This window comes from Tachyglossus aculeatus, chromosome 8 (genome assembly GCF_015852505.1).
Source record: "Tachyglossus aculeatus isolate mTacAcu1 chromosome 8, mTacAcu1.pri, whole genome shotgun sequence".
In the NCBI taxonomy this organism is placed as follows: Eukaryota; Metazoa; Chordata; class Mammalia; order Monotremata; family Tachyglossidae; genus Tachyglossus; species Tachyglossus aculeatus.
The window spans coordinates 37,167,265-37,193,557 of record NC_052073.1 but is presented as its reverse complement, the minus strand read 5'-3'; the positions used below and the strand labels follow the sequence as shown (position 1 = coordinate 37,193,557).

Genomic DNA, 26,293 nt, shown 5'->3' with positions numbered 1-26,293 from the left:
CCACTGGCTTGTGTCCGCGGCCCCGGGGGTCACCGTGGCTCGTGTCCGCAGCCCCGGGGGTCGCCATTGGCTCGTGTCCGCAGTCCTGAGGGTCACCATTGACTCATGTCCATGGCCCCGGGGGTCACCATTGGTTCGTGTCCGCGGCCCAGCGGGTCACCGTGGCTCATGTCCACGGCCCGGGGGGTCGCCATTGGCTCATGTCCGCAGCCCAGGGGGTCACTGTGGCTCGTGTCCCGGCCCTGGGGGTCGCCAGTGGCTTGTGTCCGCGGCCCAGGGGGTCACCGTGGCTCGTGTCCATGGCCCCGAGGGTCGCCATGGGCTCATGTCCGCAGCCCAAGGGGTCACCGTGGCTCATGTCCGCGGCCCTGGGGGTCGCCGCTGGCTTGTGTCCGTGGCCCCGGGGGTCACCGTGGCTCGTGTCCGCAGCCCCGGGGGTCGCCACTGGCTCGTGTCCGCAGTCCTGAGGGTCACCATTGGTTTGTGTCCGCAGCCCCGGGGGTCGCCATTGGCTTGTGTCTGCAGTCCTGAGGGTCACCATTGGCTTGTGTCCGCAGCCCCGGGGGTCACCATGGCTTGTGTCCGCAGTCCAGGGGGTCACCACTGGCTTGTGTCTGCGCTCAGGGGGTCACCGTGGCTTGTGTCCGCAGCCCCGGTGGTCGCCACTGGCTCGTGTCCGCAGTCCTGAGGGTCACCATTGGCTTGTGTCCGCAGCCCCGGGGGTCACCATTGGCTTGTGTCCGCAGCCCCGGGGGTCGCCACTGGCTCGTGTCTGTAGTCCTGAGGGTCGCCATTGGCTCATGTCCACGGCCCCGGGGGTCACCATGGCTTGTGTCCACAGCCCAGGGGGTCACCACTGGCTTGTGGCCGCGGCTCAGGGGGTCACCGTGGCTCGTGTCCGCAGCCCCGAGGGTCGCCACTGGCTCGTGTCTGCGGCCCCGGGGGTCGCCACTGGCTTGTGTCCGCGGCTCAGGGGGTCACCGTGGCTCGTGTCCGCAGCCCCGGGGGTCGCCACTGGCTCGTGTCCTCGGTCCCGGGAGTCGCCACTGGCTTGTGCCTGAAGCCCAGGGGGTCACTGTGGCTCGTGTCCGCAGCCCCGGGGGTCAGTCAATCAATCGTATTTATTGAGCGCTTACTGTGTGCAGAGCACTGGACTAAGCGCTTGGGAAGTCCAAGTTGGCAACATCTAGAGACAGTCCCTACCCAACAGTGGGCTCACAGTCTAAAAGGGTCGCCACTGGCTCGTGTCCGCAGTCCCGGGAGTCACCATTGGCTCGTGTCCGTGGCCCAGGGGGTCACCATTGGCTCGTGTCTGCGGCCCAGGGGGTCACCGTGGCTCATGTCCGCGGCCCCAAGGGTCACCATTGGCTCGTGTCCGCAGCCCAGGGGGTCGCCACTGGTTCGTGTCTGCAGCCCCAAGGGTCACAATTGGCTCGTGTCCTCAGCCCAGGGGGGTCACCACTGGCTCGTGTCCGCAGCCCTGGGGGTCACCAAGGCCTGTGTCTGTGTCCCCATGAGTCACCACTGGCTCGTGTCTGTGGCCCTGGGGGTCACCATGGCTTGTGTCCGCGGCCCCATGGGTCACCATTGGCTCGTGTCCACAGCCCTGGGGGTCACCATGGCTTGTGTCCACAGCTCCGGGGGTCACCACTGGCTCGTGTCCGCTGCCCCGGGTGTCACCGTGGCTTGTGTCCATGGCTCCGGGGGTCACCACTGGCTCGTCCGCGACCCCGGGGGTCACCATGGCTCGTGTCCGCGTCCCCATGGGACACCATTGCCTCGTGTCCGCGGCCCTGGGGGTCACCATGGCTTGTGTCCGTGGCCCTATGGGTCACCATTGGCTTGTGTCCGCGGTCCTGGGGGTCACCACGGCTTGTGTCCATGGCCCCATTGGTCACCATTGGCTCGTGTCCGTGGCCCTGGGGGTCACTATGGCTTGTGTCCACGGCTCTGGGGGTCACCGTGGCTCGTGTCCATGGCTCCGGGGGTCACCACTGGCTCATGTCCGCGACCCCAGGGGTCACCATAGCACGTGTCCGCGTCCCCATGGGACACCATTGCCTCGTGTCCGCGGCCCTGGGGGTCACTATGGCTTGTGTCCACGGCTCTGGGGGTCACCGTGGCTCGTGTCCATGGCTCCGGGGGTCACCACTGGCTCATGTCCGCGACCCCAGGGGTCACCATAGCGCGTGTCCGCGTCCCCATGGGACACCATTGCCTCGTGTCCGCGGCCCTGGGGGTCACCATTGGCTTGTGTCCGCGGCCCTGGGGGTCACCACGGCTTGTGTCCGTGGCCCCATGGGTCACCATTGGCTCGTGTCCACGGCCCTGGGGGTCACCATGCCTTGCATCCACGGCTCCGGGGGTCACCACTGGCTCGTGTCCGTGGCCCCAAGGGTCACCGTTGGCTCTTGTCTGCGGCCCTGGGGGTCACCATGGCTTGTGTCCGTGGCTCCGTGGGTCACCACTGGCTCGTGCCCGTGGCCCCGGGGGTCACCATTGGCTTGTGTCCGCGGCCCTGGGGGTCACCACGGCTTGTGTCCATGGCCCCATTGGTCACCATTGGCTCGTGTCTGTGGCCCTGGGGGTCACTATGGCTTGTGTCCATGGCTCTGGGGGTCACCGTGGCTAGTGTCCATGGCTCCGGGGGTCACCACTGGCTCGTGTCCGCGACCCCGGGGGTCACCATGGCTCTTGTCCACGTCCCCATGGGACACCATTGCCTCGTGTCCGCGGCCCTGGGGGTCACCATGGCTTGTGTCCGTGGCCCTATGGGTCACCATTGGCTTGTGTCCGCGGCCCTGGGGGTCACCACGGCTTGTGTCCGTGGCCCCATGGGTCACCATTGGCTCGTGTCCACGGCCTTAGGGGTCACCATGGCTTGTGTCCACGGCTCCGGGGGTCACCACTGGCTCGTGTCCGTGGCCCCAAGGGTCACCGTTGGCTCATGTCTGCGGCCCTGGGGGTCACCATGGCTTGTGTCCATGGCTCCGTGGGTCACCACTGGCTCGTGCCCGTGGCCCCGGGGGTCACCATTGGCTTGTGTCCGCGGCCCTGGGGGTCACCACGGCTTGTGTCCATGGCCCCATTGGTCACCATTGGCTCGTGTCCGTGGCCCTGGGGGTCACTATGGCTTGTGTCCACGGCTCTGGGGGTCACCGTGGCTAGTGTCCATGGCTCCGGGGGTCACCACTGGCTCGTGTCCGCGACCCCGGGGGTCACCATGGCTCGTGTCCGCGTCCCCATGGGACACCATTGCCTCGTGTCCGCGGCCCTGGGGGTCACCATGGCTTGTGTCCGTGGCCCTATGGGTCACCATTGGCTCGTGTCCGCGGCCCTGGGGGTCACCACGGCTTGTGTCCGCGGCCCCATGGGTCACCATTGGCTCGTGTCCACGGCCCTGGGGGTCACCATGGCTTGTGTCCTCGGCTCTGGGGGTCACCACTGGCTCGTGCCCGTGGCCCCAAGGGTCACCGTTGGCTCATGTCTGCGGCCCTGGGGGTCACCATGGCTTGTGTCCATGGCTCCGTGGGTCACCACTGGCTCGTGCACGTGGCCCCGGGGGTCACCATGGCTTGTGTCCACGGCACCGGGGGTCACCACTGGCTTGTGTCGGTGGCCCCAGTGGTCACCACTGGCTCGTGTCCGCGGCCCCAGGGTCACCAGTGGCTCGTGTCCGTGGCCCTGGGGGTCACCATGGCTTGTGTTTGCGGCTCCGGGGGCACCATTGGCTCGTGTTAAGAAGCACCGTGGCTCAGTGGAAAGAACCCGGGCTTTGGAGTCAGGGGTCAGGGGTTCGAATCCCGGCTCTTCCACTTGTCAGCTGGGTGACTTTGGGCAACTCACTTCACTTCCCTGGGCCTCAGTTCCCTCATCCGTAAAATGGGGATGAAGACTGGAAGCCCCCGTGGGAGAACCTGATCACCTTGTAACCTCCCCAGCGCTTAGAAAAGTGCTTTGTACATAGTAAGCGCTTAATAAATGCCCTCATCCTCATCATCATTGTGTCCGCGGCCCCGGGGGTCACAATGGCTCATGTCCGCTGCCCCGGGGATCACCACTGGCTCGTGTCCGCAGCCCTGGAGGTCACAATTGGCTCGTGTTAAGAAGCAGCGTGTCTCAGTGGAAAGAACATGGGCTTTGGAGTCAGGGGTCATGGGTTCGAATCCTGGCTCTGCCAATTGTCAGCTGGGTGACTTTGGGCATGTCACTTAATAATAAGAATAAGAATAATGGCATTTGTTAAGCGCTTACTATGTGCAAAGCACTGTTCTAAGTGCTGGGGGGATACAATGTGATCAGGTTGTCCCACGTGGGGCTCACGGTCTTAATCCCCATTTTTGCAGATGAGGTCACTGAGGCTCAGAGAAGTTAACTGACTTGCCCAAGGTCACACAGCAGACTTGTGGTGGAGCCGGGATTCAAACCCATGACCTCTGACTCCAAAGCCCGGGCTCTTTCCACTGAGCCACGCTGCTTCACTTCAATCAATCAATCGTATTTACTGAGCGCTTACTGTGTACAGAGCACTGTACTAAGCGCTTGGGAAGTACAAGTTGGCAACATGTAGAGACAGTCCCTACCCAACAGTGGGCTTCTCTGTGCCTCAGTTCCCTCATCTGTTAAATGGGGATGAAGACTGGGAGCCCCCGTGGTACAACCCAATCACCTTGTAACCTCCCCAGCGCTTAGAACAGTGCTTGGCACATAGTAAGTGCTTAATAAGTGCCATCATCATCGTGTCCGCGGCCCCGGGGGTCTCCCCCTCCTCCCCCTCTCCTTCCCTTCCCCACAGCACCTGTATATATATGGATATATGTTTCTACGGATTTATTACTCTATTGATTTACTTGTACATATCTATTCTAATTATTTTCTTTTGTTAATATGTTTCGTTTTGTTCTCTGTCTCCCCCTTCTAGATTGTGAACCCACTGTTGGGTAGGGACCGTCTCTAGATGTTGCCAACTTGGACTTCCCCAGTGCTTAGTACAGTGCTCTGCACACAGTAAGTGCTCAATAAATACTATTGATTGATTGATTGGTGGCTCATGTCCGCAGCTCAGGGGTGGCCGCTGGCTCGTGTCCGCGGCCCCGGAGGTCACAATTGGCTCGTGTCCGCGCTTAGTACAGTGCTCTGCACACAGTAAGCGCTCAATAAGTACGATTGAATGAATGAGTGAATGAGGGGACCCTGGGGAACAAGGGTAAAGGGGATGGGGGTCTTGGGAGGAGAAAGATGAGGGGCGGATTCCCAGATTTCCAAGGAAACCCATTCCCCACCGGATGTCGACGGGAAGAAATTCCAGGCGCATTAGTGTTGCAAGGCCAGCTGGGCTATTTATTGAGCGGGGAACCCCCCCAGAGCGGATCCCACCCCCGTCGACCCCACGTCCAGGGCTTCCTCCGGGTGGGTCAATTCGGGCTGGTGATGACCACGGCCGCGTCCTGAGGGAGAGACAATAATAATAATAATAATAATAATAACAATAACAATAATAATAATAATAATGTTGGTATTTGTTAAACGCTTACTATGTACAAAGCACTGTTCTAAGCACTGGGGTAGATACAAGGTAATCAGGTTGTCCCACGAGGGACTCACAGTCTTCATCCCCATTTTCCAGATGAGGTTGCTGAGGCCCAGAGAAGTGACATGACTGACTCAAAGTCACACAGCTGACAATTGGCAGAGCTGGGACTTGAACCCAGGACCTCCGACTCCAAAGCCGGGGCTCTTTCCACTGAGCCACCCTGCTTCTCTATATAATACAATTATTGTATTAGAATGAAATAATAGCTTATGTAGAATTTATAGAGATGGACACGAACGCCGGGAGCCCGCTGTCGGGTAGGGACCATCTCTATATGTTGCCAACTTGGACTTCCCAAGTGCTTAGTACAGTGCTGTGCACACAGTAAGTGCTCAATAAATACGATTGATTGAATGAATGAATGAATGATTGAATGAATGAATTAATGAAAGAAAGAAAGAAAGAAAGAAAGAAAAAGAAAGAATGAATGAATGAATGAATGGGCAAATCCCAAATGCCCAAAGGTCACCCGGAAAGGAGAGGAAGTATGGGAAAAGCAGCGTGGCTCAGTGGAAAAAGCCCGGGCTTTGAAGTCAGAGGTCACGGGTTCAAATCCTGGCTCTGCCACTTGTCAGCTGGGTGACGTTGGGCAAGTCACCAGAACAAAGAGAATTAAAGCTAGATGCCCATCATTAACAAAATAAATAATAGTCAATATGGGCAAGGAAAATCAATCTGTAGAAACATCGATCCACGGGCTGCGGGGAGGGGAAGGAGTCTTCTAGCCTGTGAGCCTGCTGTTGGGTAGGGACTGTCTCTATATGTTGCCAACTTGGACTTCCCAAGTGCTTAGTACAGTGCTCTGCACAAGGTAAGCGCTCAATAAGTATGATTGAATGAAGGTAGGGTGAAGGAGTTGGGGAGGGGGAGAGGAAAAAGGGGGCTCAGTGTGGGAAAAGGGGGCTCAGCCCAATGCCCGGGGTCAAAGTGCAAATACCTTGTTCGGCTCAGCCATGCCGCCCGCGAACGATCCCAGCAGTGGCACAGGAGGCAGATTCACCCTCGAAAACAAGGCTGCGGCAGGAGGAAAGAAGGACGGACCCCCGGAGGGGCAGTGAGAGACCCCCCTGTCTGCGGCCTGTGGCCGGGAGACCCCCCCCGCCCGGTACCACCACCTTCCATGGTGATAATAATAATAATAATAATAATGATGGCATTTGTTAAGCGCTTACTATGTGCCAAGCACTGTTCTAAGCACTGGGGGGGGATACGAGGTGATGAGGTTGTCCCCTGGGGGGCTCACAGTCTTCATCCTCATTTGACAGATGAAGGAACTGAGGCCCAGAGAAGTGAACTGAGGCCCAGAGAAGTCAAGTGACTTGCCCAAATAATAATAATAATAATAATAATGGCATTTATTAAGCGCTTACTATGTGCCAAGCACTGTTCTAAGTGCTGGGTGGGGATACAAGGTGATCAGGTTGTCCCCCTGGGGGCTCCCAGTCTTCATCCTCATTTGACAGATGAGTGAACTGAGGCCCAGGGAAGTGAAGTGACTTGCCCAAATAATAATAATAATAATAATGGCACTTATTAAACACTTATTATGTGCCAAGCGCTGTTCTAAGCGCTGGGAAGGTTACAAGGTGATCAGGTTGTCCCCCGGGGGGCTCCCAGTCTTCATCCTCATTTGACAGATGAGGGAACTGAGGCCCAGAGAAGTGAAGTGACTTGCCCTAATAATAATAATAATAATAATATTTATTAAGCACTTACTAAGTGCCAAGTGCTGTTCTAAGCACTGGAGGAGGATACAAGGTGATCAGGTTGTCCCATGGGGGGCTCCCAGTCTTCATCCCCATTTGACAGATGAAGGAAATGAGGCCCAGAGAAGTGAAGAGACTTGCCCAAATAATAATAATAATAATAATAATGGCACTTATTAAGCACTTATTATGTGCCAAACGCTGTTCTAAGCGCTGGAGAGGTTACAGAGTGATCAGGTTGTCCCCCGGGGGGCTCACAGTCTTCATCCCCATTTGACAGATGGGGGAACTGAGGCCCAGAGAAGTGAAGTCACTCGTCCAAAGCCACCCAGCTGACAGTTGGCGGAGCCAGGATTTGAACCCATGACTTCCGAATCCGAAGCCTGAGCTCTTTCCACCGAGCCACCCTGCTTCCCCACGTTCCCAATTCCCTCCCGGGTGGGAATCGGCTTCTCCCGTTAACTCACCCTGCGCGTTGCTGAAGACTTTCCTGGCCAATTCGTCGCACCAAGGGATCAGCTTGGCCAGCTGCAAGAGAGGAGCTGACCGTCAGCCCGCCGTCGGGTAGGGACCGCCTCTATATGTTGCCCAATTGTCCTTTCCGAGCGCTCAGTACAGTGCTCTGCACGCAGCGAGCGCTCAATAAATACAATTGAATGAATGAAAAGGAAAGTCTTCTCCAGGCCCCAAATCCCAGCAGGTTTCAGAGCTCAGATAATAATAATAACAATAATAATAATGGCATTTATTAAGCGCTTACTGTGTGCCAAGCACTGTTCTAAGCGCTGGGGAGGTTCCAAGGTGATCAGGTTGTCCCCCGGGGGGCTCCCAGTCTTCATCCCCATTTGACAGATGAGGCAACTGAGGCTCAGAGAAGTGAAGCGACTTGCCCAACGTCACACAACTGACCAGTGGCGGGGCTGGGATTTGAACCCACGACCCTCGACTCCAAAGCCCGGGCTCTTTCCACCGAGCCACGCGGCTTCTCTGCTTTACTACGGCGCCCTCCACGTGGGAAGCGCTCAGTACATAGCACTGATTGGACTGGCTGGTTGTAAGGTCGCCGTGGGCGGGGGTCGGAGCTACCGGCTCTGTCGGACTGGAGGCCAGTGATGATGATGATGATGATGATGATGGCATTTATTAAGCACTTACAATGTGCAAAGCACTGTTCTAAGCGCTGGGGAGGTTACAAGGTGATCAGGTTGTCCCACGGGGGGCTCACAGTCTTCATCCCCATTTTACAGATGAGGGAACTGAGGCCCAGAGAAGTGAAGTGACTTGCCCAAAGTCACCCAGCTGACAACTGGCGGAGCCGGGATTTGAACCCGTGACCTCTGACTCCAAAGCCCGGGCTCTTTCCACTGAGCAGTAAGCGCTCAATAAATACCACGGATGGATTGATTTTTATCAACGCCCCTCGGCCGTTGGCTCGTTGTGGGCAGGGAATGCGTCTACCTAGACTCTCCCCCCGCATCAAATAATAATAATAATAATAATGATGGCATTTATTAAGCGCTTACTATGTGCAAAGCACTGTTCTAATCTAAGCACCGGGGAGGTTACAGGGTGATCAAGTTGTCCCACGGGGGGCTCACAGTCTTCATCCCCATTTTACAGATGAGGGAACTGAGGCCCAGAGAAGTGAAGTGACTTGCCCAAAGTCACCCAGCTGACAGTTGGCGGAGCCGGGATTTGAACCCGTGAGCCCGGGCTCTTTCCATATGTTGCCAACTTGTACTTCCCAAGCGCTTAGTACAGTGCTCTGCACACAGTAAGCGCTCAATAAATACAATTGACTGATTTCCATTGAGCCACGCTGCAGACTGTGAGCCCGTTGTTGGGTAGGGACCGTCTCGCTATGTCGCTGACTTGGACTTCCCAAGCGCTTAGTACAGTGCTGTGCACACCGTAAGCCCTCAAGGAGCAAGGACTTTGGAGTCTGAGTTCATAGGTTCAAATCCCCGCTCCGCCACTTGTCAGCTGTGTGACTCTGGGCAAGTCCCTTCACTTCTCTGGGCCTCAGTTCCCTCGTCTGTAAAATGGGGATTAAAAACTGTGAGCCCCCCGTGGGACAACCTGATCACCTTGTAACCTCCCCAGCGCTTAGAACAGTGCTTTGCACATAGTAAGCGCTTAAGAAATACCATCATTATTATCATTATTATTCATTCATTCATTCAATCGTATTTATTGAGCGCTTACTGTGTGCAGAGCACTGGACTAAACGCTTGGGAAGTACAAGTTGGCAACGTATAGAGGTGCCTCAGTGACCTCATCTGGAAAATGGGGTTTCGACCCGAGGGATGTGAGGGCGATGTCGACCCGTCGATCGGTGGTACTTATCGAGCGTCGCCGACGAATTGATCGGAAGCTCGTGGCGGGCAGGGAGCGTGTTGGCCGACTGGGTTACTTAGTGAGCGCTCGCTAGATATGCCGGAGGGCCGCTGACCCTTGACCTCCCGGAGAAAACGGCGCCAACCGCCCCAACTGGGATTGGGAAACTGCCCCAACTGGGATTGGGAAACGAAGACCGACTTACGGCATTAGGATCCTGAGCGGTGTGGGTTGCTCTGTGGGAAAGCAGAAGAGCCGCCGTTAATCATCAATCAATCAATCAATCAATCAATCGTATTTATTGAGCGCTTACTGCGTGCAGAGCACTGGACTAAACGCTTGGGAAGTCCAAGTCGGCAACATCGAGAGACGGTCCCTACCCGACAGCGGGCTCACAGTCTAGAAGGGGGGAGACAGACGACAAAACAAAACATATTAACAGAATAAAATAAATAATAATAATAATGGCATTTATTAAGCGCTTACTATGTGCAAAGCACTGTTCTAAATAGAATAGTAAATATGTACAAGTCAAATAAATCGAGTAATAAATCTGTACAAACATATATACAGGGGCTGTGGGGAGGGGAAGGAGGTAGGGAGGGGCAGGAGAGGGAGATTTCATTCTTTCAATTGTATTTATTGAGCGCTTACTGTGTGCAGAGCACTGTACTAAACGCTTGGGAAGTCCAAGTTGGCCACATAGAGAGACGGTCCCTACCCGACAGCGGGCTCACAGTCTAGAAGGGGGAGACAGACGACAAAACAAAACATATTAACAAAATACAATAAATAATAATAATAATAATAATGGTATTTATTAAGCGCTTACTATGTGCAAAGCACTGTACTAAATAGAATAGTAAATATGTATGTCAAATAAATTGAGTAATAAATCTGTACAAATCAAATAAATCGAGTAATAAATCTGTTCAAACATATATACAGGGGCTGTGGGGAGGGGAAGGAGGTAGGGAGGGGGAGGAGAGGGAGAGTTCATTCTTTCAATCGTATTTATTGAGCGCTTACTGTGTGCAGAGCACTGTACTAAGCGCTTGGGAAGTCCAAGTTGGCCACATAGAGAGACGGTCCCTACCCAACAGCGGGCTCACAGGCTAGAAGGGGGAGACGGACGACAAAACCAAACATATTAACAAAATAAAATAAATAGAATAGTAAGTACGTACAAGTAAAATAGAGTAATAAATCCGTACAAACATCATCATCATCAATCGTATTTATTGAGCGCTTACTGTGTGCAGAGCACTGTACTAAGCGCTTGGGAAGTACAAATTGGCAACATATAGAGACAGTCCCTACCCAACAGTGGGCTCACATATATACAGGGGCTGTGGGGAGGAGAAGGAGGTTAGGGAGGGGGAGGAGAGGGAAAGTTCATTCATTCAATTGTATTTATTGAGCGCTTACTGTGTGCAGAGCACTGTACTAAGCGCTTGGGAAGTCCATGTTGGCAACCTATAGAGACGGTCCCTACCCACCAGCGGGCTCACAGTCTAGAAGGGGGAGACGGACGACAAAACAAAACAGATTAACAAAATAAAATGAATAGAATAGATATGTACAAATCAAATAAATAAATAACTAGAGTAATAAATCCGGAGCCAGGATTTGAACCCATGACCTCTGACTCCAAAGCCCGGGCTCTTTGCACCGAGCAGCGCTGCTTCTTGATTCATGTCCGCCCTAGACCGTCAGCTCAAGTGGACAGGGAACGTGTCCGCCCGCGCTATTCTACTGGCCTCTCCCAAGCGTTCAGTCCAGTGCTCTGCGCACGCTAAGCGCCCAATAAGTGTGACCGATCGATCGGCTACCTCTGCATCCTCAGGGCCGTCTCAATTGCGCTTCCGCCCACAGCCGGGTTGTAGACGATCTCGAGGGCCTGAAAGGGAAGGAAGAAAATGGGAATCATCATCATCAATAGTATTTATTGAGCGCTTACTATGTGCAGAGCACTGTACTAAGCGCTTGGGAAGTACAAATTGGCAACATCTAGAGACAGTCCCTACACAACAGCGGGCTCACAGTTAAAAGGGGGAGACAGAGAACAAAACCAAACATACTAACAAAATAAAATAAATAGAATAGATATGTACAAGTAAAATAAATAAATAAATAAATAGACTAATAAATCTGTACAAACATATACACATATATACAGGTGCTGTGGGGAAGGGAAGGAGGTAAGATGGGGAGGTTTTTTTTTTTGATGGCATTTATTAAGCGCTTACTATGTGCAAAGCACTGTTCTAAGCGCCGGGGAGGTTACAAGGTGATCAGGTTGTCCCACGGAGAGCTCACAGTCTTCATCCCCATTTTCCAGATGAGGGAACTGAGGCCCAGAGAAGTGCCCAAAGTCACCCAGCTGACAAGTGGCGGAGCCGGGATTTGAACCCACGACCTCTGACTCCAAAGGCCGGGCTCTTGCCACTGAGCCACGCTGCTTCCCAAGTTGGGATTGGAGTTGGAATTAGATGAGCATGGCTCCATCCTAGAGAGATGTAACGGTTTGGTCGAGAGACGGAGTGGCCAGAGCCCGGGCTTGGGAGTCAGAGGTCATGGGTTCTAATCCCGACTCCGCCACTTGTCAGCTGGGTGACTCCGGGCAAGTCACTTCACTTCTCTGCACCTCAGTTCCCTCATTTGGAAAATGGGGATGAAGACTGGGAGCCCCACGGGGGACATCCTGATCACCCTGTATCCTCCCCATCACTTAGAACAGTGCATGGCACATAGTAAGCACTTAAAAATGCCATTATTATTATTATTATGGGTTCTAATCCCGGCTCCGCCACTTGTCAGCTGTGTGACTCCGGGCAGGTCACTTCACTTCTCTGGGCCTCAGTTCCCTCATCTGGAAAATGGGGATGAAGACTGTGAGCCCCCCGTGGGACCACCTGATCACCTTGTAACCTCCCCAGCGCTTAGAACAGTGCTTTGCACATAGTAAGCGCTTAATAAATTCCATTATTGCTATTATTATGGGTTCTAATCCCGGCTCTGCCACGTGTCATCTGTGCGACTCTGGGCAAGTCACTTCATTTCTCTGTGCCTCAGTTCCCTCATCTGGAAAATGGGGATGAAGACTGGGAGCCCCCCGTGGGACCACTTGATCACCCTGTAACCTCCCCAGCGCTTAGAACAGTGCTTTGCACATAGTAAGCGCTTAACAAATGCCATCATTATTATTATTATGGGTTCTAATCCCGGCTCCGTCACTTGTCAGCTGTGTGACTCCGGTCAAGTCACTTCACTTCTCTGCGCCTCAGTGACCTCATCTGGAAAATGGGGATAATAATACTAATTATTATCCCCCCCCGGCCTTTTAGACTGTGAGCCCACTGTTGGGCAGGGGCCGTCTCTATATGTTGCCAACTTGGACTTCCCAAGCGCTTAGTCCAGTGCTCGGCACACAGTCAGCGCTCAATAAATACGATTGATGATGATGATGATGATGATCTGGAAAATGGGGGTGAAGACTGGGAGCCCCAAGGGGGACAACCTGATCAACTTGTATCGTCCCCAGCGCTTAGAACGGTGCTTTGCACATAGGAAGCGCTTACTAAATGCCATTATTATTATTTTTATTATTAGAACCCAGGCCCTCTGACTCCCAGCCCCGGCTTCTTCTGCCCTCCGGCCGACTCGCGTCTCTTTGGTTCCCTGACTCTACTTCCCAGAACCGCCCGTCCTGCATCGCCCTCCTCCTTCCTCCTCCAACAAGGCCAATTCCCGGCCTCTGATTTCCCCTCCGGACACTCACCGTGGTCACCATGACCGGAATCTGGCCCAACTTCCTAACCGAAGTCACGTACGTCAGGATGGCGACGTTCTTCACCGGGAAGGCCAGGGACTGATTGCGGATCATCAGGGTGTAGTCGTTCTTCTGTTCGGGGGAGAAAAGCGGTCGGTCAGTCGTGCTTATTGAGCGCTTACCGTGTGCAGAGCACTGTACTGAGCGCCCGAGGGAGGCAGCAGAACCATAAGCAGACACATCCCTTACCCACAGTGAGCTGGCGGTCTAGCGACGGAGGGCGGGAGACCGAGTGTACGGGAAGAATAAATAATCATGATGATGATGGTACTTGTTAATAATAATAATAATGATGGCATTTGTTGAGTGCTTACTGTGTGCAGAGCACTGTACTGAACGCTCGGGAGAGGCAGTAGAACAATAAACGGACACATCCCTTGCCCACAGTGAGCTGGCGGTCTAACGACAGAGGGTGGGAGACCGAGCGTACGGGAAGAATAAATAATCATGATGATGATGGTACTTGTTAATAATAATAATAATACTGATGGCATTTGTTGAGCGCTTACTGGGTGCAGAGCACTGTACTAAGCGCTCGGGAGAGGCAGTAGAACAGAGAGGCCTTTGCCCACAGTGAGCTGGCAGTCTAACGACGGAGGGTGGGAGACCGAGTGTACGGGAAGAATAAATAATCATGATGATGATGGTACTTGTTAATAATAATAATGATGGCATTTGTTGAGTGCTTACTGTGTGCAGAGCACTGTACTAACCGCTTGGGAGAGGCGGTAGAACAATAAATGGACACATCCCTTGCCCACAGTGAGCTGGCGGTCTAACGACGGAGGGTGGGAGACCGAGCGTACGGGAAGAATAAATAATCATGATGATGATGGTACTTGTTAATAATAATAATAATAATGATGGCATTTGTTGAGCGCTTACTGTGTGCAGAGCACTGTACTAAACGCTTGGGAGAGGCGGTAGAACAATAAATGGACACATCCCTTGCCCACAGTGAGCTGGCGGTCTAACGATGGAGGGTGGGAGACCGAGCGTACGGGAAGAATAAATAATCATGATGATGATGGTACTTGTTAATAATAATAATGATGGCATTTGTTGAGCGCTTACTGTGTGCAGAGCACTGTACTGAACGCTCGGGAGAGGCAGTAGAACAATAAACGGACACATCCCTTGCCCACAGTGAGCTGGCGGTCTAACGATGGAGGACGGGAGACCGAGCGTACGGGAAGAATAAGTAATCATGATGATGATGGTACTTGTTAATAATAATAATAATGATGGCATTTGTTGAGCGCTTACTGTGTGCAGAGCACTGTACTAAACGCTCCAGGGAGGCAGTAGAGCAATAAACAGACACATCCCTTGCACACAGTGAGCTGGCGGTCTAATGACGGAGGGCGAGAGACCGAGCTTACGGGAAGAATAAATAATCATGATGATGATGGTACTTGTTAATAATAATAATGATGGCATTTGTGAAGCGCTTACTACGTGCAAAGCACTGTTCTAAGCACTTGTACATATGTATTCCATTTATTTTATTTTGTTAATATGTTTTGTTTTGTTGTCTGTCTCCCCCTTCTAGACTGTGAGCCCGCTGTCGGGTAGGGACCGTCTCTATGTGTCGCCAACTTGGACTTCCCAAGCGCTTAGTCCAGTGCTCTGCACACAGTAAGCGCTCAATAAATACGATTGAATGAATGAATGAACGAATACAAGGTGATCAGGTTGTCCCACATGAGGCTCACAGTCTTCATCCCCATTTTCCAGATGGGGGAACTGAGGCCCAGAGAAGTGAAGTGACTTGCCCTAAGTCACACAGCTGGGATTTGAACCCATGACCTCCGACTCCCAAGCCCGGGCTCTTTCCACTGAGCCACGCTGCTTCTCTAAGCGCTTACTATGTGCCAAGCACCGTTCTAAGCGCTAGGGCAGATCCAAATGTAGCATTCATTCATTCCATCGTACTTCTCGAGCGCTTACTGGGTACGGATAATAATAATAATAATAGCATTTATTAAGCGCTTACTATGTGCCAAGCACTGTTCTAAGCGCTGGGGAGGTTACAAAGTGATCAGGTGGTCCCACGGGGGGCTCACAGTCTTCATCCCCATTTGACAGAGGAGGCAACTGAGGCTCAGAGAAGTGAAGTGACTTGCCCAGCGTCACCCAGCTGACAAGTGGCGGGGCCGGGATTTGAACCCGTGACCTCTGACTCCAAAGCCCGGGCTCTTTCCACTGAGCCACGCTGCTCACTGCTCTGGGAGACCAGAGTATAACAATAACCAAACTCGCGGCCCAGTCCCCGTCCTGTGTGGGGGCCCCGCTCGTCATCCCCATTTTCCAGATGAGGGAACCGAGGCCTGCAGGAGGGAAGTGACCGGCCCAAGGTCACGCGGGCGGAGCGCTTACCTTGAGCAACGAGGCGGACACGACACAGGAGAGCATGGTTTTGATGAGGGTGGGGGCCATCACAGCAGACACGCGGGCCGGCTGGGTGGGCAGGGTCATGGCGCCCGTGGGGACAACCAGGCCGGTCCGTCCGCACGCCACTTGGGTCTGCCCAGGGTGGGAGAAATTATTATATTTTTAAACAATATGCATTAAGCGCTTCCTACATGCCGGGCACTGTACTAAACGCCGGGGGAGATCTGAGCTCATCAGGTTGGACGCCGTCCCTGTCTCCCATGGGTCTCCTGGTCTTCATCCCCATTTGACAGATGAGGGAACTGAGGCCCAGAGAAGTTTATTATTATCATTATGGTATTTGGTAAGCACTAATTTAATTTAATGATGGCATTTGTTAAGCGCTTATTATGTGCAAAGCACTGTTCTAAGCGCCGTGGGCGGGGGGGGGATACAAGGTGATCAGGTTGTCCCCCTGGGGGCTCACAGTAATCATCCCCATTTGACAGATGAGGGAACTGAGGCCCAGAGAAGTTAAGTGGCTTGCCCAAGGTCACACAGCCGGCATGTGGCGGAGCGGGATTCGAACCCGTGCCCTCTGACTCCAAAGCCTGGGCTCTTTCCACTGAGCCACGCTGCTTCTCTAACACTTACTAGGTGCCAAGCACTGTTCTAAGCACTGGGGGAGATACAAGCAGATCAGGTTGTCCCCCGTGGGGCTCACAGTCTTCATCCCCATTTGACAGATGAGGAAACTGAGGCCCAGAGAAGTTTATTATTATTATTATGGCATTTGGTAAGCACTTACTAGGTGCCAAGCACTGTTCTAAGCGCTAGGGTAGATACAAGATGATCAGGTTGTCCCCCGTGGGGCTCACAGTCCTCATCCCCATTTGACAGATGAGGGAACTGAGGCCCAGAGAAGTTTATTATTATTATTATTATGGTATTTGGTAAGCACTTACTAGGTGCCAAGTGCTGTTCTAAGCACTGGGGGAGAGACAAGGTGATCAGGTTGTCCCCCGTGGGGCTCAGTCCTCATCCCCATTTGACAGATGAGGAAACTGAGGCCCAGAGAAGTTTATTATTATTATTATTATTATTATTATTATTATGGTATTTGGTAAGCACCTACTAGGTGCCAAGCACTGTTCTAAACACTGGGGGAGATACAAGCTGATCAGGTTGTCCCCCGGGGGGCTCCCAGTCTTCATCCCCATTTGACAGATGAGGAAACTGAGGCCCAGAAAAGTTTATTATTATTATTATTATGGTATTTGTTAAGCGCTTACTATGTGCCAAGCACATTTCTAAACGCTAGGGTACATACAAGATGATGAGGTTGTCCCACTTGGGGCTCACAGTTTTCATCCCCATTTTCCAGATGAGGGAACTGAGGCCCAGAGAAGTGTTTTTTCTTACGGTACTTGTTAAACGCTTACTTTTATCCGGGGGATCTTTCCTCCGGACCCCCCCAGGATCCAGGCGTCCCAGGCCCCCGGAAGACCCCCGGAGGGGCTGAGATGAGCTCTCTTCCTCCCTTCAAGGCCCTACTGAGAGCTCACCTCCTCCAGGAGGCCTTCCCACACTCAGCCCCTTCCTTCCTCTCCCCCTCGTCCCCCTCTCCATCCCCCCCATCTTACCTCCTTCCCTTCCCCACCGCACCTGTATATATCTATATATCTTTGTACAGATTTATTACTCTATTTATTGATTTATTTTACTTGTACCTATCTATTCTATTTATTTTATTTTGTTAGTACGTTTGGTTTTGTTCTCCGTCTCCCCCTTCTAGACTGTGAGCCCACTGTTGGGTAGGGACCGTCTCTCTATGTTGCCAACTTGGACTTCCCAAGCGCTTAGTACAGTGCTCTGCACACAGTAAGCGCTCAATAAATACGATTGATTGATTGATTGATTGAGTCAGACTGTCTCTATATGTTTCCAACTTGTACTTCCCAAGCACCTAGTCCAGTGCTCTGCACACAGTAAGCGCTCAATAAATACGATTGATGATGATGATGATGATGATGTGCATATCTATTCTATTTATTTTATTTTGCTAGTATGTTTGGTTTTGTTCTCTGTCTCCCCTCTTTTAGACTGTGAGCCCACTTTTGGGTAGGGACTGTCTCTATATATTGCCAATTTGTACTTCCCAAGCGCTTAGTCCAGTGCTCTGCACACAGTAAGCGCTCAATAAATACGATTGATGATGATGACGATGATGTGCATATCTATTCTATTTATTTTATTTTGCTAGTATGTTTGGTTTTGTTCTCTGTCTCCCCTCTTTTAGACTGTGCGCCCACTTTTGGGTAGGGACCGTCTCTATATGTTGCCAATTTGTACTTCCCAAGCGCTTAGTCCAGTGCTCTGCACACAGTAAGCGCTCAATAAATACGACTGATGATGATGACGATGATGTGCATATCTATTCTATTTATTTTATTTTGCTAGTATGTTTGGTTTTGTTCTCTGTCTCCCCTCTTTTAGACTGTGAGCCCACTTTTGGGTAGGGACTGTCTCTATATGTTGCCAATTTGTACTTCCCAAGCGCTTAGTCCAGTGCTCTGCACACAGTAAGCGCTCAATAAATACGATTGATGATGATGATGATGATGTGCATATCTATTCTATTTATTTTATTTTGCTAGTATGTTTGGTTTTGTTCTCTGTCTCCCCTCTTTTAGACTGTGAGCCCACTGTTGGGTAGGGACTGTCTCTATATGTTGCCGATTTGTACTTCCCAAGCGCTTAGTCCAGTGCTCCGCACATAGTAAGCGCTCAATAAATACGATTGATGATGATGATGATGATGACAACCCCGTATCCACCCCGCCTCCACCCCCCGCAAGCGGAGGACTTACGCAGTAGACGCTCAGAAAGCAGGCCTCGGTAAACGTCACCTCCAGGAGAGTGTAGCTCAGTGGCATTCCCTCCGTGGCCGCTGTGGACACAATCAGTTAATCCATTGATTAATAATAATAATGACGATGGCATCAATTAAGCACTTACTATGTGCCAAGCCCCGTGCTAAGCGCTGGGGAGGTTACAAGGTGATCAGGTTGGCCCACGGCGGGGCTCGCAGAGAAGCGGCGTGGCTCAGGGGAGAGAGCCCGGGCTTTGGAGTCAGAGGTCGTGGGTTCGAATCCCGGCTCCGCCACCTCATCATCAATTATTATTATTTATTGAGCGCTTACTGTGTGCAGAGCACTGTACTAAGCGGTTGGGAAATACAAATTGGCAACATATAGAGACCGTCCCTACCCAACAGTGGGCTCACAGTCTAGAAGGGGGAGACAGAGAACAAAACCAAACATACTAACAAAATAAAATAAATAGAATAGATATGTACAAGTAAAATAAATCAATAAATAGAGTAATAAATCTGTACAAACATCTATCCATATATCCAGGTGCTGTGGGGAAGGGAAGGAGGTAAGATGGGGGGGATGAAGAGGGGGATGAGGGGGAGAGGAAGGAAGGGTTTCAGTCTGGGCCACATGTCTGCTGTGTGACCTTGGGCGAGCCACTTCACTTCTCTGAGCCTCAGTTCCCTCCTCAGTAAAATGGGGATGAAGACTGTGAGCCCCACGGGGGATGACTTGATCACATTGTATTCCTCCTCAGCGCTTAGAACAGTGCTCTGCACATAGTAAGTGCTTAATAAATGCCATTATTATTATTATTATTATTATTATTATTATTATTATTAAATCAAGGCACTGCCCACTCCCACCCCTCCACAATCTGGAGGATCAAACCCAGGCGTCCTGGCCCCCGCCCCCCTCTCCCATGGGATGACAGGACTTTGGACAAGTCACTTCCCTTCTCTGTGCCTCAGTTTCCCCATCTGTAAAATGGGGATGAAGACTGTGAGCCCCACGGGGGACAACTTGATCACGTTGTATTCCTCCTCAGCGCTTAGAACAGTGCTCTGCACATAGTAAGTGCTTAATAAATGCTATTATTATCATTATTATTATTATTAATATTAGTATTATTAAATCAAGGCACTGCCCACTCCCACCCCTCCACAATCTGGAGGATCAAACCCAGGCATCCTGGCCCCCGGACCTCCCCCCGCCCCCCTCTCCCGTGGGATGACAGGACTTTGGACAAGTCACTTCCCTTCTCTGTGCCTCAGTTCCCCCATCTGTAAAAAGGGGATGAAGACTGGGAGCCCCACGTGGGACAACCTGATCACCGTGTATCTACCCCAGTGCTTAGAACAGTGCTGGGCACATAGTAAGCACTTAACAAATACCAACATTATTATTATTATCATTATTATTATTATTATTATTATAGAAAGAATGAACTCACGGATGTCGCAGGTGTTGATTTTGTCCATCATAGACTGGAAAGAGTCTCCCGCCTGGAACAGACCGACGGAAGAGGCGTCTACAACGGTCTCCCGGCCCACGCCTCGCTCAGACCACCACCCGCCCCAAAGCTCACTGTGGGCAGGGAATGTGTCTGCTTCCAGCTCTTAGAACAGTGCTTGGCACGTAGTAAGCGCTTGACAAACTCCAGCATTATTATTATTAATCAATCAATCAATCATTTATTGAGCGCTGACTGTGTGCAGAGCACTGTACTAAGCGCTTGGGAAGACCAAGTTGGCAACATAGAGAGACGGTCCCTACCCAACAGTGGGCTCACAGTCTAGAAGTCTATTATTGCCATGTATTCTCTCAAGTGAAGCAGCGTGGCTCAGTGGAAAGAGCCCGGGCTTTGGAGTCAGAGGTCATGGGTTCGAATCCCGCCTCCGCCACATGTCTGCTGTGTGACCTTGGGCGAGTCACTTCACTTCTCTGAGCCTCAGTTCCCTCATCTGTAAAATGGAGATTAAGACTGTGAGCCCCACGTGGGGCAACCTGATCACCTTGTAACCTCCCCAGCGCTTAGAACAGTGCTTTGCGCATAGTAAGCGCTTAATAAATCCCATTATTATTACTATTAAGTGCTCAGTTGAGTGGTCCACACGCAGTAAGTGCTCGGTAAATTCATTCATTTAAACGTATTTATTCCTTCATTCCTTCATTCAATCGTATTTATTGAGCACTTACTGTGTGCAGAGCACTGGACTAAGCGCTTGGGCGCTTACTGTGTGCAGAGCACTGTACTAAGCGCTTGGGAAGTCCAAGTCGGCCAGATAGAGAGACGGTCCCTACCCGACAACGGGCTCACAGTCTAGAAGGGGAAGACAGACGACAAAACGAAACGTGTGAACAGGGGATAATGCAATAAAATGAAATTATAGTAGGGGACGCGGCCACCAACACTGTTCTATTGGACTCTCCCAAGCGCTTAGTACAGTGCTCCGCCCACGGTAAGCACTCAGTACTATTTATTTTACTTGTACATTTCTATCCTATTTTTTTTATTTTGTTGGTATGTTTGGTTTTGTTCTCTGTCTCCCCCTTTTAGACTGTGAGCCCACTGTTGGGTAGGGACTGTCTCTATGTGTTGCCAATTTGTACTTCCCAAGCGCTTAGTACAGTGCTCTGCACATAGGAAGCGCTCAATAAATACGATTGATTGATTGATTGATTACTCAATCAATCGGATTTATTGAGCACTTACTGTGTGCAGAGTGCTATTATTATTATTACAGCTGAGGAAACTGAGACAGAGAGAGGTGAAGTGAGTGGCCCAAGGCCACCCAGCAGATGAGCGGTGGAGCCGGGATTAGAACCCAGGTCCTTCTGTCCCCCAGGCACGGGCTCTTGGTTTTGTTTTGTTGTCCGTCTTCCCCTTCTAGCCTGTGAGCCCGTTGTCGGGTAGGGACCGTCTATGTTGCCAACTTGGACTTCCCAAGCGCTTAGTCCAGTGCTCTGCACACAGTAGGCGCTCAATAAATACGATTGATTGATAAATTGATTGATTGATCTACCCACCGAGCCACGCTGCTTCCGGTTTTCCTGCAAAACCAGGCCGAGGCCCGGAGAACCCGGCCTAATTTCTCCGAAATCGTCACCCGCCGACAATCCCGCTTACCGTCTCCGACATTGATGCGGATAAGAGGGTGTTCAGTAAGTCTCCCACATCCAGAGGGAGAGGAAGCGTCTCTGACAGCGAACCTATGAGACTGAAAGAAGAGAAGCCCCGGGATGAAAGGAGCACCCCCCAAGTCCTCCCTCACCTCCCCGATCGTCTACTACAGCCCAGCCGGCGCATTTCGTTCATTCGTTCATTCATTCAATCCCACTGTTGGGTAGGGACCGTCTCTATATGTTGCCAATTTGTACTTCCCAAGCGCTTAGTACAGTGCTCTGCACATAGTAAGCGCTCAATAAATACGATTGATGATGATGATGATTTATTGAGCGCTTACTGTGTACTTAGCACACTAAGCGCTTGGGAAGTACAAGTTGGTAACATTTCGTTCTTCCAAATCCATCCTTCCCACCATTCCTCTAGAGCCTCCGTTCCCTCATCTGTAAAATGGGGATTAATAATAATAATGATGGTGGCATTTATTAAGCGCTTACTATGTGCGAAGACTGTGAGCCCCGCATGGGACAGCCTGATCACCTTGAAGCCCCCCAGCGCTTAGAACAGTGCTTTGCACATAGTAAATGCTTAATAAATGCCATTATTATTATTATTATTATTACTTCCCAAGCACTTAGTACAGTGCTCTGCACAAAGTAAGCTCTTAATAAATGCCATTATTATTATTATTATTACTTCCCAAGCACTTAGTACAGTGCTCTGCACACAGTAAGCGCTTAATAAATGCCATTATTATTATTATTATTACTTCCCAAGCGCTTAGTACAGTGCTCTGCACACAGTAAGCGCTCAATAAATACAATTGAATGAATGAGGGGCATGTGAGGCACCCGGGGACCCCCCCCCCCCAGAGACCCCCATGGCAACAACCCCTCATCCCTCCCGCTGCGTGGCTCAGTGGAAAAGATCAAGGGCTTTGGAGTCAGAGGTCACGGGTTCAAATCCCGGCTCCGCCAATTGTCAGCTGTGGGACTTTGGGCGAGTCACGTCACTTCTCTGGGCCTCAGCTTAGAATCAATCAATCAATCAATCGTATTTATTGAGCGCTTACTGTGTGCAGAGCACTGTACTAAGCGCTTGGGAAGTACAAGTTGGCAACATATGTACAAGTAAAATAAATGAATGAATGAACTTGTTCCCCCAAGCGCTTAGTCCAGCGCTCTGGACACAGTCAGCGCTCAATAAATACGATCGAATTCATTCATTCATTCATTCATTCAATCGTATTTATTGAGCGCCGACCACGTGCAGAGCACTGGACTAAGCGCTTGGGAAGGACAGTTTGGCAACATCTAGAGATGGTCCCTACCCAACAGCAGGCTCACAGTCTAGAAGGGGGAGACAGACAACAAAACAAAACATTAACAAGATAACATAAGATAGAATAGATACCAATCAATCAATCAATCAATCGTATTTATTGAGCACTTACTGTGTGCAGAGCATTGGACCAATCAATCAATCAATCATATTTATTGAGTGCTTACTGTGTGCAGAGCACTGTACTAAGCGCTTGGGAAGTCCAAGTTGGCAACATATAGAGACAGTCCTCTCCCCCTCGTCTCCCTCTCCATCCCCCCATCTTTCCTCCTTCCCTTCCCCACAGCACCTGCATATATGTATATATGTTTGTACCTATTTATTACCCTATTTATTTATTTATTTTACCTGTACATATCTCTTCAATTTATTTTATTTTGTTAGTATGTTTGGTTTTGTTCTCTGTCTCCCCTTTTTAGACTGTGAGCCCACTGTTGGGTAGGGACCATCTCTATCTGTTGCCAACTTGGACTTCCCAAGCGCTTAGTCCAGTGCTCTGCCCACAGTAAGCGCTCAATAAATACGATTGATTGATTGATGAGTCCCTACCCAACAGTGGGCTCACGGTCTAAAAGGGGACCCAGCGCCTGGGAAGTACAAGTTGGCAACATATCATCATCATCAATCGTATTTATATGATATATAACATATGTACAAGTCAGATAAATAAATGAATGAACTTGTCGTTCCCCCAAGAGCTTGCTTTACACATAGTAAGTGCTTAACAAATTCCATGCACATAGTAAGCACTTAACAAATTCCATTATTATTATTATTATTATTATTATTATTGAGCGCACAGGAGTCGGCGGATGCGATTCCGGCCTACCGGAGGCCTAGCTAGACCCCCCCAGGGGTTCTCCCACCCGTCCGAAAGGGCCGAGAAGCCCACCCGCCCACCAGAAGACGTCCCCCGCCACCTCACCTGGTGAGAAGCATCTCGCTGTGGATGACCTCCGCCTCTCCCTGCCCGATCTGAAACACCGGACACTTGGAACCGTTGACGGCGGCGGTCACAGTGAATCCCAGGACCATCGTCAGCTTGAAGCCCAGCAGGCTGGTCACGGGGGCCAGGAGCCTGGGGACGGAAAAGAGGGTCCAGTTGTCCGCTCCGCGACCCCAGGTTGGTCCCGGGGGACCCTGGTTGGGACCCTTAAGGGTCTATTTATTTTATTTTGTGAATGTAAGGACTGTATATATTGCCAACTTGTACTTCGCTAGTGCTTAGTCCAGTGCTCTGCACACAGTAAGCGCTCAATAAATACGATTGATTGATTGATTGAATACGTTTTGTTCCGTTGTCTGTCTCCCCCTTCTAGTCATTCATTCAGTCGTATTTATTGAGCGCTTACTGGACGCAGAGTGCTTGGGAAGTCCAAGTTGGCAGCATCTAGAGACGGTCCCTACCCAACAGCGGGCTCACAGTCTAGAAGGGAGGGGGGGGGACAGAGGATAAAACAAAACATATTAACAAAATAAAATGAGAACAGATGAGACAGAGTGTGGGAAAGAGAATGGGAGAAAGAACAGGAGCAAGAGGAAGGGAGAGAAATAACAGGAGAGAGAGAGAGAATGGAAGAGAGAGGGAACAGGAGGGATAACGGGAGAGAGAGGATGGAAGAGAGAGAACAAGAGAGAGAGAATGGGAGAGAGTATAGAGGAGAGAAAATGAGAGACAGAGACAGTGGGAGAGAGAAAATGGGAGAGAGAGGATGGAAGAGAGAGAACAAGAGAGAGAATGGGAGAGAGTATAGAAGAGAGAAAATGGGAGACAGACAATGGGAGAGAGAAAAAGGGGGAGAGAACAAGAGAACAAGAATGGGAGAAAGAAAACAGGAGAGAGAACAGATGAGAGAGAGTGTGGAAAACAGAATGGGAGAAAAAACAGGAGCAAGAGGGAGGGAGAGAGATAACAGGAGAGAGAGAGAATGGAAGAGAGAGGGAACAGGGGAGACAACGGGTGAGAGAAAATGGGAGAGAGAGGATGGAAGAGAGAGAACAAGAGAGAGAGAATGGGAGAGAGTATAGAAGAGAGAAAATGGGAGACAGAGACAACGGGAGAGAGAAAATGGGAGAGGGAGGATGGAAGAGAGAGAACAAGAGAGAGAGAATGGGAGAGAGTATAGAAGAGAGAAAATGGGAGACAGACAATGGGAGAGAGAAAAAGGGGGGGAGAGAATGGGAGAGAGAAGAAATGGGAGAGGGAGAACAAGAGAGCAATAGAGAATGGATGAAAGAGAGAAAATGGGAGGGAGAGGGAGAACAGGAGAGTGAAAATGGAAGAGAGAGAATGGGAGAGAGTACAGAAGAGAGAAAATGAGAGAGAGACAATGGGAGAGAGACAATGGGAGAGAGAAAAGGGGGAGAGAGAAAATTGGAGCGAGAGAATGGGGGAGAGAAGGAAAGGGAGAGGGAGAACAAGAGAGAGAGAATGGGAGAAACAGAAAATGTGAGTGAGAGGGAGAACAGGCGAGAGAAAGAGAACGGGGGAGAGAATGAGAGAGAGAAAGAGAACAGAAGAGAGATAATGAGGGAGAGGGAGACAGAGAGAATGGGGGGAGAGAGAAAAAGAGTGAGAAAGGGGTCTCTTACCCAGACCCTTGGAGATCCACTACCACTTGACTGGTGACGTCCGCCCCGCGTGGGCCCACTGTGGTGTTCAGACTTTCCATCACCACGTTAGATACTTCGAGCCTGCAAGAGAAGCCGAGGACGGTCACAGGTTCTCGCTTTGTTTTAGGGTATTTGTTCGGCATTTATTAGGTGTCAAGAACTCATTAATAATAATAATAATAATAATAATAATGGTATTTGTTAAGCAAATAATGGTATTTGTTAAGCACTTAGTACGTCAAGCACTGTTAATAATAACAACAATAATAACAGTATTTGTTAAGCACTTAGTACGTGTCGAGCACTGTTAATAATACCAATAATAATAATGGTATTTGTTAAGCACTTAGTACATGTCAAGCACCATTAATAATAGCAATAATAATGGTATTTGTTAAGCACTTAGTACGTGTCAAGCACTGTTAAGAACAATAATAATAATAATGGTATTTGTTAAGCACTTAGTACGTGTCAAGCACGTTGATAATAATAATA

General features: G+C 50.9%; 1 protein-coding gene across 1 annotated transcript; it reads right to left on the bottom strand.

Moving 5' to 3' along the window:
* Nucleotides 1-5,391: 5,391 nt before the first annotated feature.
* LOC119931313 lies at nt 5,392-25,818 on the bottom strand. The gene is made up of 12 exons (XM_038749885.1): nt 25,778-25,818; nt 24,111-24,263; nt 21,848-21,938; nt 20,171-20,222; nt 18,712-18,791; nt 15,848-15,994; nt 13,418-13,540; nt 11,469-11,536; nt 9,842-9,872; nt 7,767-7,827; nt 6,531-6,607; nt 5,392-5,447 (listed from the first exon to the last, which is right to left on the bottom strand). The coding sequence occupies exons 2-12, from the start codon at nt 24,218-24,220 to the stop codon at nt 5,415-5,417; spliced, it is 873 nt and encodes a 290-aa protein (XP_038605813.1). The 5' UTR covers nt 24,221-24,263; nt 25,778-25,818; the 3' UTR covers nt 5,392-5,414.
* Between the last annotated feature and the right edge of the window lie 475 nt (nt 25,819-26,293).